Source organism: Hemiscyllium ocellatum, chromosome 26, assembly GCF_020745735.1.
Source record: "Hemiscyllium ocellatum isolate sHemOce1 chromosome 26, sHemOce1.pat.X.cur, whole genome shotgun sequence".
Taxonomy (NCBI): domain Eukaryota; kingdom Metazoa; phylum Chordata; class Chondrichthyes; order Orectolobiformes; family Hemiscylliidae; genus Hemiscyllium; species Hemiscyllium ocellatum.
Window position 1 is genome coordinate 49,131,510 of NC_083426.1, and position 17,431 is coordinate 49,148,940.

General features: G+C 43.6%; 1 protein-coding gene across 1 annotated transcript in view; it reads right to left on the reverse strand.

Moving 5' to 3' along the window:
• The window catches only part of LOC132828258 (sodium-coupled monocarboxylate transporter 1-like), a 94,888-nt gene that overhangs the window by 57,871 nt on the left and 19,586 nt on the right, over positions 1-17,431 (reverse strand). Inside the window, exons 2-5 of the mRNA XM_060845231.1 lie at positions 13,190-13,255; positions 11,351-11,402; positions 8,703-8,770; positions 5,775-5,929 (exon numbers count right to left, since the gene is read on the reverse strand). Coding sequence (XP_060701214.1) covers positions 5,775-5,929; positions 8,703-8,770; positions 11,351-11,402; positions 13,190-13,255 — 341 coding nt within the window. The remainder of the gene's footprint in view (positions 1-5,774; positions 5,930-8,702; positions 8,771-11,350; positions 11,403-13,189; positions 13,256-17,431) is intronic.

Sequence of the window (17,431 nt, forward strand, 5' to 3'; positions counted from 1 at the left end):
GCTTGGGGAAGTAGGGGTGCAGATACTAGAAGGGGTCATCATATTCTTCCAATCTTCCCTTGAAATTAGGGGAAATTACAAGATTGGAGGGTGCCAAATGCATTGTGCTTATTAAAGAAAGGGTTTAGGATATTTCTAGTGACTATAGGTCAGTTAATATCAGTGACAGGCAAGGTTTTAGAAACAATAATCAGTGAAAAACTTAACAGGCACTTGTTTATATGAGCTTGATTGTATGCTGTTGTTTATATGAACATTAAGGAAATGTTTTAGAAAATATCAATACAAGGCTATTAGTGAAATCTAGGCTCATGGTGTAGGAAGGTCACTGTTCAGAAACAGCTTGTTGGTTGTTTTTTAGACTGAAGGATGATAGTGATGTTCCCCAAGTCTCAGTGTGAGGTCCACACAGCTATTGTTATAAATAAATAACTTGAAAATTGCAATACGGAGTAAAATTTCAAAATTTACCAATGATACAACAGCAAAGATGACACTAAACGCCTGAAGCAGGACACAGATAAGCAAGCAGGATGGACTGACAAGTTGAAAGATAGAATTTAATACAAACATGTTTGAACAAAAGAGCAAAAGAGAAGTACAGCAGAGGAACAGGCCCTACGGCCTTCCAAGCCTGTGCCGATCATCATGTCCTAATTAAACTAAAAAACAAACCTTCTGCCCTGATTTGGTCCCTGTTCCTCTACTCCCTCCCTATTCATGTAACCATTCAGATACCTCTTAAATGTTGCCAACGCACCTACTTCCACCTCCTCTTCTGGCAGTTTGTTCCAGACTCTCCCTCACACAGCGCCCTTAAATATTTCCCATTCTCGCCATGACACTATGCCTGTTGTAACTGACACTTCAACCCTCAGGAAAAGCCTCTGACTATCCACCCTATCTATGCTTCTCATAACTTTGTGGACCTCTATCAGGTCTCCTCTCAGTCACCGTTTTTTTCCGTGAAAACAATCCTAGTCTTTCGTATCTTTCTTCACAGCCAATGCCATCACCAAAGCTTCCACTCTTTCTCGTAGTGTGGCAACCAAAACTGCACACAGTACTGCAAATCAGCCGAATAAGGGTTTTACATAGCTGCAATATGGTTTGCCAACTCTAGTATTCCATACCCCAGCCGATGAATGTAAGCATGCCATATGCCTTCTTAATCACTTGGCCATTTGTGTTGCCGCTTTTAGGGAGCTGTGGACCTGCATGCCCAGACCCAGAAAACCTGCATGTTAATGTTCCTCATAGTTCTGCCAAGGTTTGAGTTGAGATAGGTAAAAACAAGGACTGCAGATGTTGGAAATTAGATTCTAGACTAGAGTGGTGCTGGAAAAGCACAGCAGTTCAGGCAGCATCCGAGGAGCAGGAAAATTGACGTTTCGGGCAAAAGCCCACCATCAGGATGAAGAGCCCTCGATCACCAGGAGAATCTCCTCACTGCCACAGCCCCTGATCACCGGGGGGAGTGTCCTCACTGCCACAGCCCCTGATCACCGGGGGGAGTGTCCTCACTGCCACAGCCCCTGATCACCGGGGGGAGTGTCCTCACTGCCACAGCCCCTGATCACCGGGGGGAGTGTCCTCACTGCCACAGCCCCTGATCACCGGGGGGAGTGTCCTCACTGCCACAGCCCCCATCACCGGGGGGAGTGTCCTCACTGCCACAGCCCCTGATCACCGGGGGGAGTGTCCTCACTGCCACAGCCCCGATCACCGGGGGGAGTGTCCTCACTGCCACAGCCCCGATCACCGGGGGGAGTGTCCTCACTGCCACAGCCCCGATCACCGGGGGGAGTGTCCTCACTGCCACAGCCCCCGATCACCGGGGGGAGTGTCCTCACTGCCACAGCCCCCGATCACCAGGGGGAGTGTCCTCACTGCCACAGCCCCCATCACCGGGGGGAGTGTCCTCACTGCCACAGCCCCTGATCACCGGGGGGAGTGTCCTCACTGCCACAGCCCCGATCACCGGGCGAATGTCCTCACTGCCACAGCCCCTGATCACCAGGGGGAGTGTCCTCACTGTCACAGCCCCTGATCACCAGGAGAATCTCCTCACTGTCACAGCCCCTGAATCACCGGGAGAATCTCCTCACTGTCACAGCCCCTGAATCACCGGGAGAATCTCCTCACTGCCACAGCCCCTGATCACCAGGAGAATCTCCTCACTGTCACAGCCCCTGAATCACCGGGAGAATCTCCTCACTGTCACAGCCCCTGAATCACCGGGAGAATGTCCTCACTGCCACAGCCCCTGAATCACCGGGAGAATCTCCTCACTGTCACAGCCCCTGAATCACCGGGAGAATCTCCTCACTGTCACAGCCCCTGAATCACCGGGAGAATGTCCTCACTGCCACAGCCCCTGAATCACCGGGAGAATGTCCTCACTGTCACAGCCCCTGAATCACCGGGAGAATGTCCTCACTGTCACAGCCCCTGATCACCAGGAGATTGTCCTCACTGCCACAGCCCATAATCATAATTTTGTAAACCTCTATAAGGTCACCCTTAGCCTCAGACATTCCAGGGAAAACAGCCCCAGCCTGTTTAGCCTCTCCCTATAGTTCAGATCCTCCAACCCTGGCAACATGCTTGTAAATCTTTTCTGAACCTTCTCAAGTTTCACATCTTTCCACTAGGAAGTAGACCAGAACTGCACTCAATATTCCAACAGTGGCCTAACCAATGTCCTGTACAGCTGCAACATGACCTCTCCACTCCTGTACTCAATACTCTGACCAATAAAAGAAAGCATACCAAATGCCTTCTTCACTATCGTATCTACTTGTGACTCCACTTTCAAGGAGCTTTGAACCTGCACTCCAAGATCTCCTTGTTCAGCAACACTCCCTAGGGCCTTACCATTAAGTGTATAAGTCCTGCTAAGATTTGCTTTCCCAAAATGCAGCACCTCACATTTATCTGAATTAAACTCCATCTGCTACTTCTCAGCCCATTGGCCCATCTGCTCAAGATCCTGTTGTAATCTGAGGTAACTCTTTTCACTGTCTACTACACCTCCATTTTTGGTGTCATCTGCAAACTTACTAGCTGTACCTCTTATTCTCGCATCTAAATCATTTATGTAAATGACAAAAAGTAAGGATCCAGCACCGATCCTTGTGGCGCTCCACTGGTCACAGGCCTCCATTCTGAAAAACAACCCTCCACCACCACCCTCAGTTTTCTACCTTTGAGCCAGTTCTGTATCCAAGTGGCTAGTTCTCCCTGTATTCCATGAGATCTAACCTTACTAATCAGTCTCCCATGGGGAACCTTGTCGACTGCCTTAATGAAGTCCATGTAGATCACATCTACCGCTCTGCCCTCATCAATCCTTTTTGTTACTTCCTCAAAAAACTCAATCAAATTTGTGAGACATGATTTCACATGCACAAAGCCATGTTGACTATCCCTAATCAGTCCTTGCCTTTCCAAATACATGTACATCCTGTTCCTCGGGATTCCCTCCAACAACTTGCCCACCACTGAGGTCAGGCTCACCGGTCTATAGTTCCCTGGCTTGTCTTTACCGCCCTTCTTAAACAGTGGCACCACGTTAGCCAACCTCCAGCCTTCTGACACCTCACCTGTGACTATCGATGACATAAATATCTCAGCAATCACTTCTCTAGCTTCCCACAGAATTCTCGGGTACACCTGATCAGGTCCTGGGGATTTATCCACCTTTACCCGTTTCAAGACATCCAGCACTTCCTCCTATGTAATCTGGACATTTTGCAAGATGTCACCATCTATTTCCCTGCAGTCTATATTTTCCATATTCTTTTCCACAGTAAATACTAATGCAAAATACTCATTTGGTATCTCCCCCATTTTCTGCGGCTCCACACAATGGCCTCCTTGCTGATCTTTGAGGGGCCCTATTCTCTCCGTAGTTACCCTTTTGTCCTTAATGTCTTTGTAAAACCTCTTTGTATTCTCCTTAATTCTATTTTCCAAAGCTATCTCATGTCCCCTCTTTGCCCTCCTGATTTCCCTCTTAAGTATACTCCTACTTTGCTTATACTCTTCTAAGGATTCACTCAATCTATCCTGTCTACATCTAATATATACTTCCTTCTTTTTCTTAACCAAAATCTCAATTTCTTCAATCATCCAGCATTCCCTATACCTACCAGCCTTCCCTTTCACCCTGGCAGGAATATACTTTCTCTGGATTCTTGCAATCTCATTTCTGAAGGCTTCCCATTTTCCAGCCATCCCTTTGCCTGCGAACATCTGCCCTCAATCAGCTTTCAAAAGCTCTTGCCTAATGCCGTCAAAATTGGCCTTTCTCCAGTTTAGATCTGGTCGATCCTTTTCCATCACTATTTTAAAACGAATAGAATTATGGTCGCTGACCCCAAGGTGCTCCCCCACTGAAACCTCAGTCACCTGCCCTGCCTTATCTCCCAAGAGTAGGTCAAATTTTACACCTTCCCTCGTAGGTACATCCACATACTGAATCAGAAAATTTTCTTGTACACACTTAACAAATTCCTTTCCATCTGAACCCTTAACACTATGGCAGTCCCAGTCTATGTTTGGAAAGTTACAATCCCCTACCATAACCACCCTATTAATCTGACAGATAGCTGAGACCTCCTCACAAGTTTGTTTCTCAATTTTCCTCTGACTATTAGGGGATCTATAATACAATCCCAATAAGGTGATCATCCCTTTCTTACTTCTCAGTCCCATCCAAATAACTTCCCTGGACATATTTCTGGGAATATCCTCCATTAGCACAGCTGTAATTCTATCATTTTCCCTCCCGCACCAACCCCCCCCGCCCCACCCCAATCTCCCCCCTCTCTTGCCTCCCTTTCTGTCATTCATGTAGCATTTGTATCCTGGAACAATAAGCTGCTAGTACTACCCATCCCTGAGCCATGATCCTGCAATTGCTATGATATCCCAGTCCCATATTCCCAACCATGCCCTGTGTTCTTCTGCCTTCCCTGTTAGGCCCCTTGCATTGAAATGAATGCAACTTAATTTATTAGACCTACTTTGTCCCTGCCTGCCCTGACTCGCTTCTGTTCTCAACTGTACCAGTTGTGATTGGTTCGGTGCCTGTGCTTCCCTACTGACCCTGGTGAGTCAGTAGGTCCTGAGGTGATAATCTCACCGTGTGTCCAGCCAGTGTGAAGTAGCTATCCAATCTCAAGGCCAGCCAGGTCCTGCTAAGGTCAGATTGAGTCCGTACATGGGGGTGAAAGGTCATGGAGCTTAGCTCCATGTCCTTTGAATCAACAATATCACAACAAGATTCATGAAGGGTTCTGGGCAACTTCCTCTTAGAGACACCACTTGAATGTGTGGCCATTTGGTGTCTGAAATGGCCATAAATGTGATATCTACATTTTTATAGCTGCTGAGTTCAACATTTGTAGTGTCTGACCCTGAATGCTAGTTTCTGACCCTGGAGTCTTTTTGTCTGATTTGAGGTTTGGACAGGTCAGCATTTGATCCTTCTCCTCTCAGTCATTTTTGCTGCCAGTTCCAGTTCATTGGAAAGACATTCAGCTTTTGGTGTTTCTAACTTTATGTCTGTATTGTAAGTGCTTTCCTCACAGGGCTACCTGTGAGGAAGTTACTTCTGGACAAGTCCAAGTAATGGCATTGCCCATTTTCACTTATTTTCAGACAGGTAAAAACTTAATTACACAATAATCAAGTCCCAGTGAGAAAACCACCTTCCAAACATTGCCAAATAATTCTCATATCCCCAAAGAGAAGTGTCAGATTCTTACTCCCAGAAGTTGAGTCTTCCTCCATGATATGAAATATTCCAGATGCGTTCAAAACTTCCTTGGATTACTACACCTCGGATTATCACCGCCAAAAATCCAGATATCATAATCCCCATCTGGAAGACATCAGTCCAAACCACGGCTTTTAGACCACCCTAAAAATAAAAGAGATATCAAACATAACATTTGGAATTTAACCAAAAGGAACAAATGTTGATATGTGCCACATCCAAAAAAATTATTTCAAGGAGCTTCACTTAGGCATGATTTTAAAGAATGACACAAAGCCCCATAAGAAGGTATGAGGGTGGATTATAAAACCTTTGTCAAAGGAGTACGTTTTAAGGCGTGCCTTAAAGGAGGAGAATGCATTAGAGAGGTGGAGGTGTGTAAGATGGGAATCCCAGAGTTGTAACTGAAGGCATGGGCAACAGGGGACAGATTAATTTTGGGACTATGCAAGGAAACAGAAGAGAGAAATGCAGATATCTCTGAGCGGTGATTGGCTGGGTGAGATTGCAAAAGATGTGGAGGGATTGAAAATGATTTACAACAGAGTGCTGGAGCTAAGTGGTTCATGGGGATAAGCTAAGGAAGACAAAGGAGTTCAATGTAGCTAAGTGTGAAGCCATTCACTTTGGTAGGAGTAACAAGAAGATGGATTGCTGGGCTAATGGTAGGCTACTTGGAAGTGTGGATGAGCAGAGCGATCTTGGTGTCCATGTACACAGATCTCTGAAAGTTGCCACCCAGGTAAATAGTGTTGTGAAGAAGGCATATGGCGTACTGGGCTTTATTGGTAGAGGAATTGAGTTCCGGAGTCCTGAGGTCATGTTGCAGTTGTATAAGACTCTGGTGCGGCCTCATCTGGAGTATTGTGTGCAGTTTTGGTCGCCATACTATAGGAAGGATGTGGAGGCATTGGAACGGGTGCAGAGGAGGTTTACCAGGATGTTGCCTGGCATGGTAGGAAGATCGTATGAGAAAAGGCTGAGGCGCTTCTTTTCTCATTGGAGAAAAGAAGGTTTAGGAGAGATTTGATACAGGTGTACAAGATGATTAGGGGTTTAGATAGGGTTGACAGTGAGAACCTTTTTCCGCAAATGGAGTCAGCTGTTACTAGGGGACACAGCTTTAAATTAAGGGAAGGTTGGTATAGGACAGATGTTAGGGGTAGATTCTTTACTCAGCGGGTTGTGAGTTAATGGAATGCCCTGCCAGTAGCAGTGGTGGACTCTCCCTCTTTATGGTCTTTTAAGCGGGCATTGGATAAGCATATGGAGGTTATAGGGCTAGTGTAGGTTAGGTAGGCTTTGGTCGGCGCAACATCGAGGGCCGAAGGGCCTGTACTGCGCTGTATTTTTCTATGTTCTATGTTCTAAAGAGGTGTACTGTTGATTTTACTTTTGCCTAAATGTATTCAGCTTCCAGGAATTCTTGCTCTACTACAAGAAAAAAAACTGGTTAATCAAGTACATTTTTAAAGGGTATTCTATTCCTAAGGGTCAAAATAACACAGCATCTAGTAGTAAGGTTAAGAAAATATATAAAAACTTAATAAATGTAAAGTAAATTAAATTTTTAAGTCATTCCTTTGAATATGTTGTGGACAACAGGATGGTTGATGTGTTATAGTTGCAGCATGTGGAAGTTCCTGGATACCAGTTTGGCCCAGAGCAAACATGTACGTGGCAAGTGTTTGAGGTTTGAGTAACTTTGGCTTAGACTTGATGAGATGAAGGCAGAGCTGCAGACATTGTGGTGCATCTGGAAATGGGAATGTTACTTGGATTCTTTGGATCAGGAGACAATCACACCTGTTAGGGTTGTAGTATGATTTTGTTAGTGTTCAGGAACAGGATTGGTGAGTGAGGTAGGTAAGAAGACCTAGAGGGCAGGAGCCAGGTTCCTCAGCCCTTACTAATGCGAAAAGATTTGTCGTTCCTTCAGCTTGTCAAGAGGAGAGCGAAGGCTGTAGGATGGAGGAGCTAACTGACCATAGCACCATGGTGCATGAAGTCACTCAAGGAGGGAAAGAGGAATGTAATTGTTGCCATGACGTGATGGGGTGGACAAAGTCAGAGGTCACATGACACCAAGTTATAATCTGAACATCACCTGACCTAGGAGCAGTGCTCTGAAAGCTTGTGATTTCAAATAAATCATATGGTTTATAACCTGGTGTCATGTGACTTCTGATTCTGTCCAGTCAGGTAGAAAAGTAAGAGATTGGGTGATCAGAGTCCCACACAGCTTGGCAACAATGGAGAAATATCAGAAGAGGATGGAGAAAGTGAGGACTGCAGATGCTGGAGATCAGAGTCAAGAGTGTGGTGCTGGAAAAGCACAGTAGGTGAGGCAGCATCCGAGGAGCAGCAGAATCGACATTTCGTACATAAGCCCTTCATCAGGAATGGGGTTTGTGGGCTGGGATGGGGGCACATATCTACCTATTGCACATACCTACCTATCCTCAGAGGAGGATGGTGTGATCAACTTTGTCAAAGGCTAGAGGCAAGAAATATGAGAAGAATTGTTACAGAGCAAGGGTGGACACCTGATTGGAGGGACTGAAACTTCGAGTTGTGGGAAAAATGGGCAATTCAATTGGGAGATACCAATGCATTCATGACTTTAGAGAGAAAAGGGAAGTTGAATTTGGAATGATAGTTTGCAAGGTGGGGATAGTGGCAGATTTGAAGATATCCATAATGCCACACCTACATGAAGCCATCTGTAGAAATGCACCTGCTTCAGGATCTTTTTCCTACACCTGGTTTACACATTGGTGTCAAGATGTATGCCCAGAAAAAATTTGTACAAACATAGGTGAATGTATCCACATACCTTTCTGTCCACCTGCAGCAATACACAGTGAGACACGTGCATTAACACACATATATGCAAATATAACCAGATTAAACTTACCAGGGTACAGTAAAAGGTGCAGACAAGACCAGTTGCAACAAGAACGCCCCAGAGATCAAGTCCAGTTACTGGTAAAAGCAAGAGTTGTTCCAACTTAGTGAAAAATGAATTTTCTTTTATATTAACAGTTTAACTTATAAAAGTATAAACAACCTTATAAATTAAATATAGTTCAAAAAGGAATGAATCAGTGCTTATGCCAGAGGCTGAGAGAGAAAAATTTGGACATTTAAATAAATAAATGCAGATGAGTGGACTGACAGTCATAGAGTTGTACAGCATGGAATCAGATCCTTTGGCCCAACTCGTCCATGCCAACCAGATATCCTAAATTAATCTAGTCCAATTTGCCAGATTTTGCCCATATTCTTCTAAACCCTTCCTATTCATGTACCCATCTTAAGTGTTGTAATTGTATCAGCCTCCACCACTTCTCTATTCTATACATGCACAACCCTCTGTGTGAAATGTTTGCCCCTTAGGTCCCTTTTAGGTCTTTCTCCTCTCACCTTAAATTACACCCTGAGGTTTTGGACTCCCCCACCCTGGGGAAAAGACTTTTGCTATTCATGCGCCTCAATTTTATAAATTTCTATAAGATCACCCCTCAGCTGTTGACCCTCCAGGGAAAACAGCCCCAGTCTATTCCACCTCTCCCTATAGCTCAAACCCTCAAACCCTGGCAAAACCCTTGTAAATCTTTTCTGAACCCTTTCATGGTGAACAACATCCTTCTTATAGCAGGGAGACCAGAATATTCCAAAAGTGGCCTAACCAATGTCCTGTACAGTCACAGCATGACCTTCCAATTCCTACACACAATGCATTGACCAAAAAACGTAATCATACAAAACATCTTCTTCACTATCCTCTCTCTTTGTGATTCCACTTTTAAGGAACTATGAACCTGCAATCCAATGTCTCTTTATTCAGCAACACTTGCCAGGACTTTATTACTAAGTGTATAAGTCCTTCCCTGATTTGCCTTTCCAAAATGCTGCACCTCACATTTATCTAAGTTAAACTCCATCTGCCACTCCTTGGCCTATTGGCCCATCTGCTCAAGATCCCATTGTACTCTGAGGTAACCTTCTTTGCTGTCCACTACATCTCCAATTTTGGTGTCATCTGCAAACTTACTAAGTATACCTCATATGTTCACATCCAAATCATTTATATAAGTGATGAAAAGTAGTGGACCCAGCACTGATCCTTAAGGCACTTCACTGGTCACAGGCCTCCAGTCTGAAAAGCATCCCTCCACCACCACCCTCTGTCTTCTACCTTTGAGCCAGTTCTGTATCCAAATGGCTAATTCTCCCTGTGTTCCATGTGATCTAATCTTGCTAATCAGTCTCCCATGGGGAACCTTATTGAACGCCTTACTGAAGTCCATATAGATCACATCTACCGCTCTGCCTTCATGAATCCTCTTTGTTACTTCTTCAAAAAACTCAATCAAATTAGTGAAACATGATTTCCTACACACAAAGCCATGTTGACTATCCCTAATCAGTCCTTGCCTTTCCAAATACATGTACATCCTGTCCTTCAGGACTCCCTAAACAGCTTGCCCATCACCGAGGTCAGGCTCACTGGTCTATAGTTCCCTGGCTTATCCTTACCACTTTTCTTAAATAGTGACACCACATTAGCCAACCTCCAGTCTTCTGGCACCTCACCTGTGACTATCGATGATACAAATATCTCAGCAAGAGGCCCAACAATCACTTCTCTAGCTTCCCACAGAGTTCAAGGGTACACCTGATCATGTCCTGGAGATTTATCCACTTCTAAACATCTTAAGATGTACAGCACCTCCACCTCTATAACATGGACATTTTTCAAGATGTTGCAATTTATTTCCCCAAGTTCTCTACTGATTTCCCATTTGCCTTTTGATTACAAAGTGACATGGAGAGATAGATAGTGATAGAATGATAGAGAGGGGTGAGAGAAGTATTGTCTGAAGCACAATGAAAGATAAAGTAACACAAATATGTTTAAAATCACACAACACCAAGTTATAGTCCAATAGGTTTATTTGGAAGCTCTATTTGGACAACCACCTGATGAAGGAGCAGCACTCCAAAAGCTAGTGCTTCCTAATAAACCTGTTGGACTATAACCTGGTGTTGTGTGATTTTTAACTTTGTCCATCCCAGTCCAACACTGGCACCTCCAAATCACAGATGTATTGAGTGAATCAAGCAGAAAGATGATATTGATTGTGATATGGAGATGGATGGAAAACAAAAGGCTAGTAGAAACTGATACAGAAACAGGAATAAAATAGAGCAAGGTTGGATGCGGGGGCTACAAACAATTGTGAGATTGTGAAAGCAAATGGAGGACATAAAGGACAAAGAGAATAGGACAGAGGTGCTAGTAATTTTTTTTATTCCTGGTCATTAGTGGTTGCCTTGTTGCTTCCGAGGAGATGAAGCATGAGGACAGACATAGAGTACAATAATCCACTCAAACTGGTGACACTCAGTCACTGAATTCCTTGGATTGAAGCTCATACAGACAGAGATAGATAACTTGGTCAGAAACAAGGGCTGTTTCTCCTCAGGGCAACAACATTTAGGGCTTGACTGTACAGTAATTGGTTAACAGATGTGTAAGTAATGTAAACTTGCACTTACCCTGATTCAGTGCTAGTGCAGGAGCGTAAATGACAATCCCAGTGTATAGCACCTGTAAAAAGATCTCCTATATCATTAATCAATAATCTCAATCAGAACCATGTCTGGTACAAAATTAATAACTCGACCAAGTGATTAAGTTAGTGAGGATAAAGTGAGGACTGCAGATGCTGGAGATTAGAGTTGAAAAGGTGTCGCTGGAAAAGCGCAGCAGGTCAGGCAGCATCCAAGGAGCAAGAGAATCGACGTTTCGGGCATGAGCCCTTCTTCAGGAATGAGGAAAGTCCTGATTCCTGAAGAAGGGCTCATGCCCAAAACGTCGATTCTCCTGCTCCTTGGATGCTGCCTGACCTGCTGCGCTTTTCCAGCAACACATTTTCAGATTAAATTAGTGAGGTCGCTCTACCTTATTCCTCAGGCTCAGTGCTGAAGGTGGGAATGCTGAATGGGAAACATTTTGTACACCACCATGTTTCCTCTTAAGTTGCTCAATGGAAGAGGTGAATACAATTTACCTATCTGCTTGTATCTTAAACATCCAATCGGTCCTTGTGAATGAAGCTGGACAGTATTCACAGACATTTAGAATAAGATGGAAAGCTTTTGAACTTTGTTTGATTATCCCCTCATTAACGGACAGTTTAAAACTCAAGTAGCTTGGATATAATTGGAATTTAAATAGACAATAGGTGCAGGAGTAGGCCATTCTGCCGTTCGAGCCTGCGCCACCATTCATTATGATCACGGCTGATCATCCTCAGTCAGTATCCTGTTCCTGCCTTATCTCCATAACCCTTGATTCCACTATCCTTGAGAGCTCTATCCAACTCTTTCTTAAACGAATCCAGAGACTGGGCCTCCACTGCCTTCTGGGGCAGAGCATTCCACACAGCCACCACTCTCTGGGTGAAGAAGTTTCTCCTCATCTCTGTCCTAAATGGCCTATCCCTTACTTTTAAGCTGTGTCCTCTGGTTCAGGACTCACCCATCAATGGAAATATGTTTCCTGCCTCCAGAGTGTCCAATCCTTTAATAATCTTATATGTCTCAATCAGATCCCCTCTCAGTCTTCTAAACTCAAGGGTATACAAGTCCAGTTGCTCCAGTCTTTCAACAGAAGATAATCCCGCCATTCCAGGAATTGACCTCGTGAACCTACGCTGCACTCCCACAATAGCCAGAATGTCTTTCCTCAAATTTGGAGACCAGAACTGCACACAATACTCCAGGTGCGGTCTCACCAGGTACAGCTGCAGAAGAACCTCTTTGCTTCTGTACTCAATCCCTCTTGTTATGAAGGCCAGCATACTATTAGCTTTCTTCATTACCTGCTGTACCTGCATGCTTGCCTTCATTGACAGGTGTACAAGAACACTTAGATCTCATTGTACTGCCCCTTTACCTAACTTGATTCCATTTAAGTAGTAATCTGCCTCATGTTCTTGCCACCAAAGTGGATACCCACATATTTATCCACATTAAACTGCATCTTCCAGGCATCTGTCCACTCACCTAGCCTGTACAGGTCACCCTGTAATCTCTTAACATCCTCCTCACATTTCACCCTGCTACCCAGCTTTGTATCATCAGCAAATTTGCTAATGTTACTATTAATACCATCTTCTATATCATTAATACAGATTGTAAAAAGCTGCGGTCCCAGCACTGATCCCTGCGGTACCCCACTGGTCACCGCCTGCCATTCCGAAAGGGAGCCGTTTATCACTACTCTTTGTTTCCTGTCAGCCAACTAATTTTCAATCCAAGTCAGTACTTTGCCCCCAATACCATGCGGCCTAAGTTTGCTCACTAACCTCCTGTAGGTGATTTGATACTCACTGTTTGAATAATGTAGAAAATGGTCCCAGTGTATCGAGCTAGTTTGTTGAACCTCATATCTAAATACTGCAGAGAGAAAAACAGTCAGTGTCAAGTAACTTACATTTACACTGGTTGAGCTTGTAATCCAGGAAAGTTAAATTCATTTAGTTGATTCTTTTTTAACTCTTACATATTGTTGCTATAATAAGAGATAACAGGATCGAGAGCAGATATTCCTCTTCTGTCAAAAGCAACGAAGTCCTGACTCATGATAGTAAAGAGTCTTCCTTTCGAACCTACTCAACAATGGGTGAGCTTACTGCAAGCCTAATGGAGAAAATGGGGACTGACCAATGATGGTGCTGCAAACTGATACTTATCTCACACTAAATATTGCATGCACCAGCACAAATACACACTTTCTGTCAGGAAGTGAAGAACCTCGATTCACAGGAAAAGGAGACTTAATCATGGAGGCCTGGGTGCAACAGAAAGCTATTCTAGTACAATTGCAATGTTTATAAGGCATCTAGATGGGCATATGAATAAGAAGGGTTTGGAAAGGTATGGACTGGGTGCCTGCAGTTGGGACTGGATTGGGTTGAGAGATCTGGTCGGGATGGACAAGTTGGACCGAAGTGTCTGTTTCCATTCTGTACATCTCTATGACTCTATCTCTATTGTCTAGATGGATATGCTCTTTGACAATTGTGGTTTTATTGAGTGACTGTGTCAGATTGCTATTCAGGAGAAAGGGAAATAAAATTGCTGAGCTAGGAATCAATCAACAACTGTGTATGTGCCCTTCTTTGCAAAATTCTGAAGTAGACCCCTATCCTGGCTCAAAAGAAAGCCCTCGTAGAAAAGTAAAGGGCCATGATGATTTTCTTTGATGTGGGCAGTGTCAGCACTGATGTGCTCCTTGTGGTTTTCTGAATGGCAGTTCATGTAACATAGACCATAGAGAGTTAGGTTCATAATCGGTCAGATATCTGTAAGTTTATTAACAAATAACTGCATAAGTGATGTGACATCTCAGAATTACATATACAGTCTAAGTTATATGTTAACCTAGATTACTGATATATAAATTATTGCTTAACTGATGAACTAATTTACTTAACTGCTCAGTGGCTAAATGAATGGAGAGTGAGAACAGAACATTTCATATTAAAGTGTTACATGCATGATGTCATAAGCTGTCTTAAAGGTATAGTACAGGTATATGATCCTTTAGGGAGAATGTGAGGTTTGCAGATGCTAGAGATCAGACCTGAAAATGTGTTGCTGGAAAAGCGCAGCAGGTCAGGCAGCATCTAAGGAACAGGAAATTTGACGTTTCGGGCATAAGCTTCCTGATGAAGGGCTCATGCCCGAAACGTCGAATTTCCTGTTCCTTAGATGCTGCCTGACCTGCTGCGTTTTTCCAGCAACGCATTTTCAGTATATGATCCTTTATCCAAAACACTCGGGACCAACTGGTTTTAGGAAGTTGGAATTTTTCCAATTTCAGAATAAGTGACACTTTGATGGTGAAATTTTAAAAAATCTTACCGAACAGCAGCCTCACAGCGACTACAATGAGCCCTGAGACAGAATTGAGGTCTGCCAGTGCTGGGCCACACCTACTCACATTGCATCTTTCTGAGATTTGTGAAATAATACAACAGATGCCATCTTAGACCTGAGTTGTAGCTGACAGCAAAAGAAAATAACTGACCAGTTGCTGACCCACAGTTTCTTGAGGTAGATTTCCTCAAGTTGGGTTGGTGTAAGTGCACTCCAACTGTCCAATGAAATCTGTTTTATAACCTCTGTTTTTTGCTGATTTCTTGTACAGTTATCAAGTGGACAGGCTGTTGGCATTTTACCATTCATTTTCTATATTTTCATTTCCAAGGGATTATTTTGACCTTATTCTGAAGTCCCCAAAAATGCCAAATAAATACACATAACCAAACCTGAAAACTAAAACCTACTAGCCGTAATTACAAGGCATTCAAAAGTAGTTTAAAATCTTCTTATTTTAAAATTCCTTCACACACTTTCTTTATCCATTTCAGCTTCAATACTACATTGACAGATGAAGTCAGTGACCTAAGTAGGAAATCGTATCCAGTTTATTGATATTATATGTGTTGATTCTGGGTTTTAAGTCCAATTGAAAAATTACACTGTGCTGAACCTTAGATTTTGGCTGAGTGTAAGTTTAGTCAAGATGATTACTGTGAGACAGAGACTTCTTAACACATCTTACTAAACCCGTCTCATTAATGACTCAGTGCACCACTAAAGTGCTCTCTCACCTGATTCTAGTCCCATCCTCCCACCCACTGTTCACAGAACAACCAGATATCTGCAGGAAGACCAGCACTTCGAGCACCCGCATCATCATAAAAAGACTATTGTGCAGCCAGACAAGCATTGAGAACCTGGCATTGCCCCTCACTGGTGACATAATGGTAATTCAGCCATAAATTCAGCTCATGGCACACAGTTGCCATGTAGACACTCCCTCGCATATACAATCCCATTCTCTCACTTCAGTTATTCTTTAACTACAAGACTGCATAGTTAACTTGTCCTTAGCTTCATCCTATCAAAACTAAACACTGCGTCACAGATCAAGTGCCCACTTATCAATGTCCATTGAGGAACATTAGATATAGGAAAGCAAGCAAACAGTTCCAAAGATCATCTTTTATTTACAGCATGTGAAACTGAATGAACCAAATGCTGGTAATTTGACCAATAACTCTGTCACATTCTGGATGGTCTGCTGTACCCTGCTCTCATCGAGTGGAACCAGGTGTCAGTCAGCTCGTGTCGGTTTGGAGCACCCAATGCAGCTGAACGCTGTCATGAACAAAGAGAGCTTTCTCTAGCTCAGTGCGCCCCTTCCTTCTCCTCCTCTAGCGCCTCTCCCTTCTCTTTCTCCTTAGAAGACTGCTGCCATACTGTCACTTCCTCATCATCTTTCGTAATGCTTTGTTGTCTGTTCCAGGGCACATCATACTCAGACAATATGACAAACTCTGTCTGGATGATATTGGACAGACACCCAGACGAGTCCAAGCAGCAGAGCCACATCTTCAGCAGCCCTATTTTTCCCTGGAACATCGGAAGCTGAGAGGTAACCTTAAAGAGGTTTATAAAATCATGAGGAGCATAGACAAGGGGTGGGGGAGTCCAGAACTAGGAGGCATAGGATTTAGGGTTAGAGGGGAAAGATATAAAAGGGACCTAAGTGGCAACTTTTTCACTCAGTGATGCGTGCGTGGAATGAGCTGCCAGAGGAAGTGGTGGAGGTTAGTACAATTACAGCATTTCAAAGGCATCTGGATGGTATATGAATAGGAAGGGTTTAGAGGGATATGGGCCAAGTGCTGATATGTGGGACTAGATTAGGTTATGATATCTGGTTGGCATGGACGAGTTGGACCCAAGGGTCTGTTTTCGTGCTGTATACCTCTATGACTCTATGACCGTATTGTCTGCTCCACCTCGAAGCATTGGCAGCATCATGTCTGCATCATTTGTTGGTTACGCAGTGGTGGCAGTATCCATATTGACAGTGGGTGGCCCCTGTCATCCATCAAAAGCACAAGAGTGCTCCAGGATGGAGGAAAGGTGGCATCTGCCAGTGTAATGGGTACACTCTTCCGGTGTTATGGACCAGGCCAGATTCCCTCAAAACATTTCAAGAAGGGGGCCCAGAAGCTAACTTTGCTAGTTGTTTTAAGCGGATCTTAAGTGGATATTTCAGGAGTGAAGCAGCTGGCCCAACCACTCAGTTTTAAACAAAACAATATTTACTTACACATGGACAAAAGATAGTTTCACTGTATTCTAACAGATGAAAGGATTAACAGACAATCAATTTTTCAATGTATAATTTCAGTTACATCACACTGCAAATTTTTACTGTAAATTCTGTGTTAGGATTGAGCCCTCCACTATCACCTGATGAAGGAGTGTCGCTCTGAAAGCTAGTGTGCTTCCAATTAAACCTGTTGGACTATAACCTGGTGTTGTGTGATTTTTAACTTTGTACACCCCAGTCCAACACTGGCATCTCCAAATCATGAATTTAGAACAACACAACTACTTAAAAACTCAATCAACTCTATGACAACTTAATGATACTGTTCCAAATATTTGCAACATCCCCATAAACAGTCTTTTGGCAGAAAAGGTAAAATTGAACACTGGTGCTTACAGAAGAGATGTCAGAGAGAGAGGATCAACATGGATCGGTTT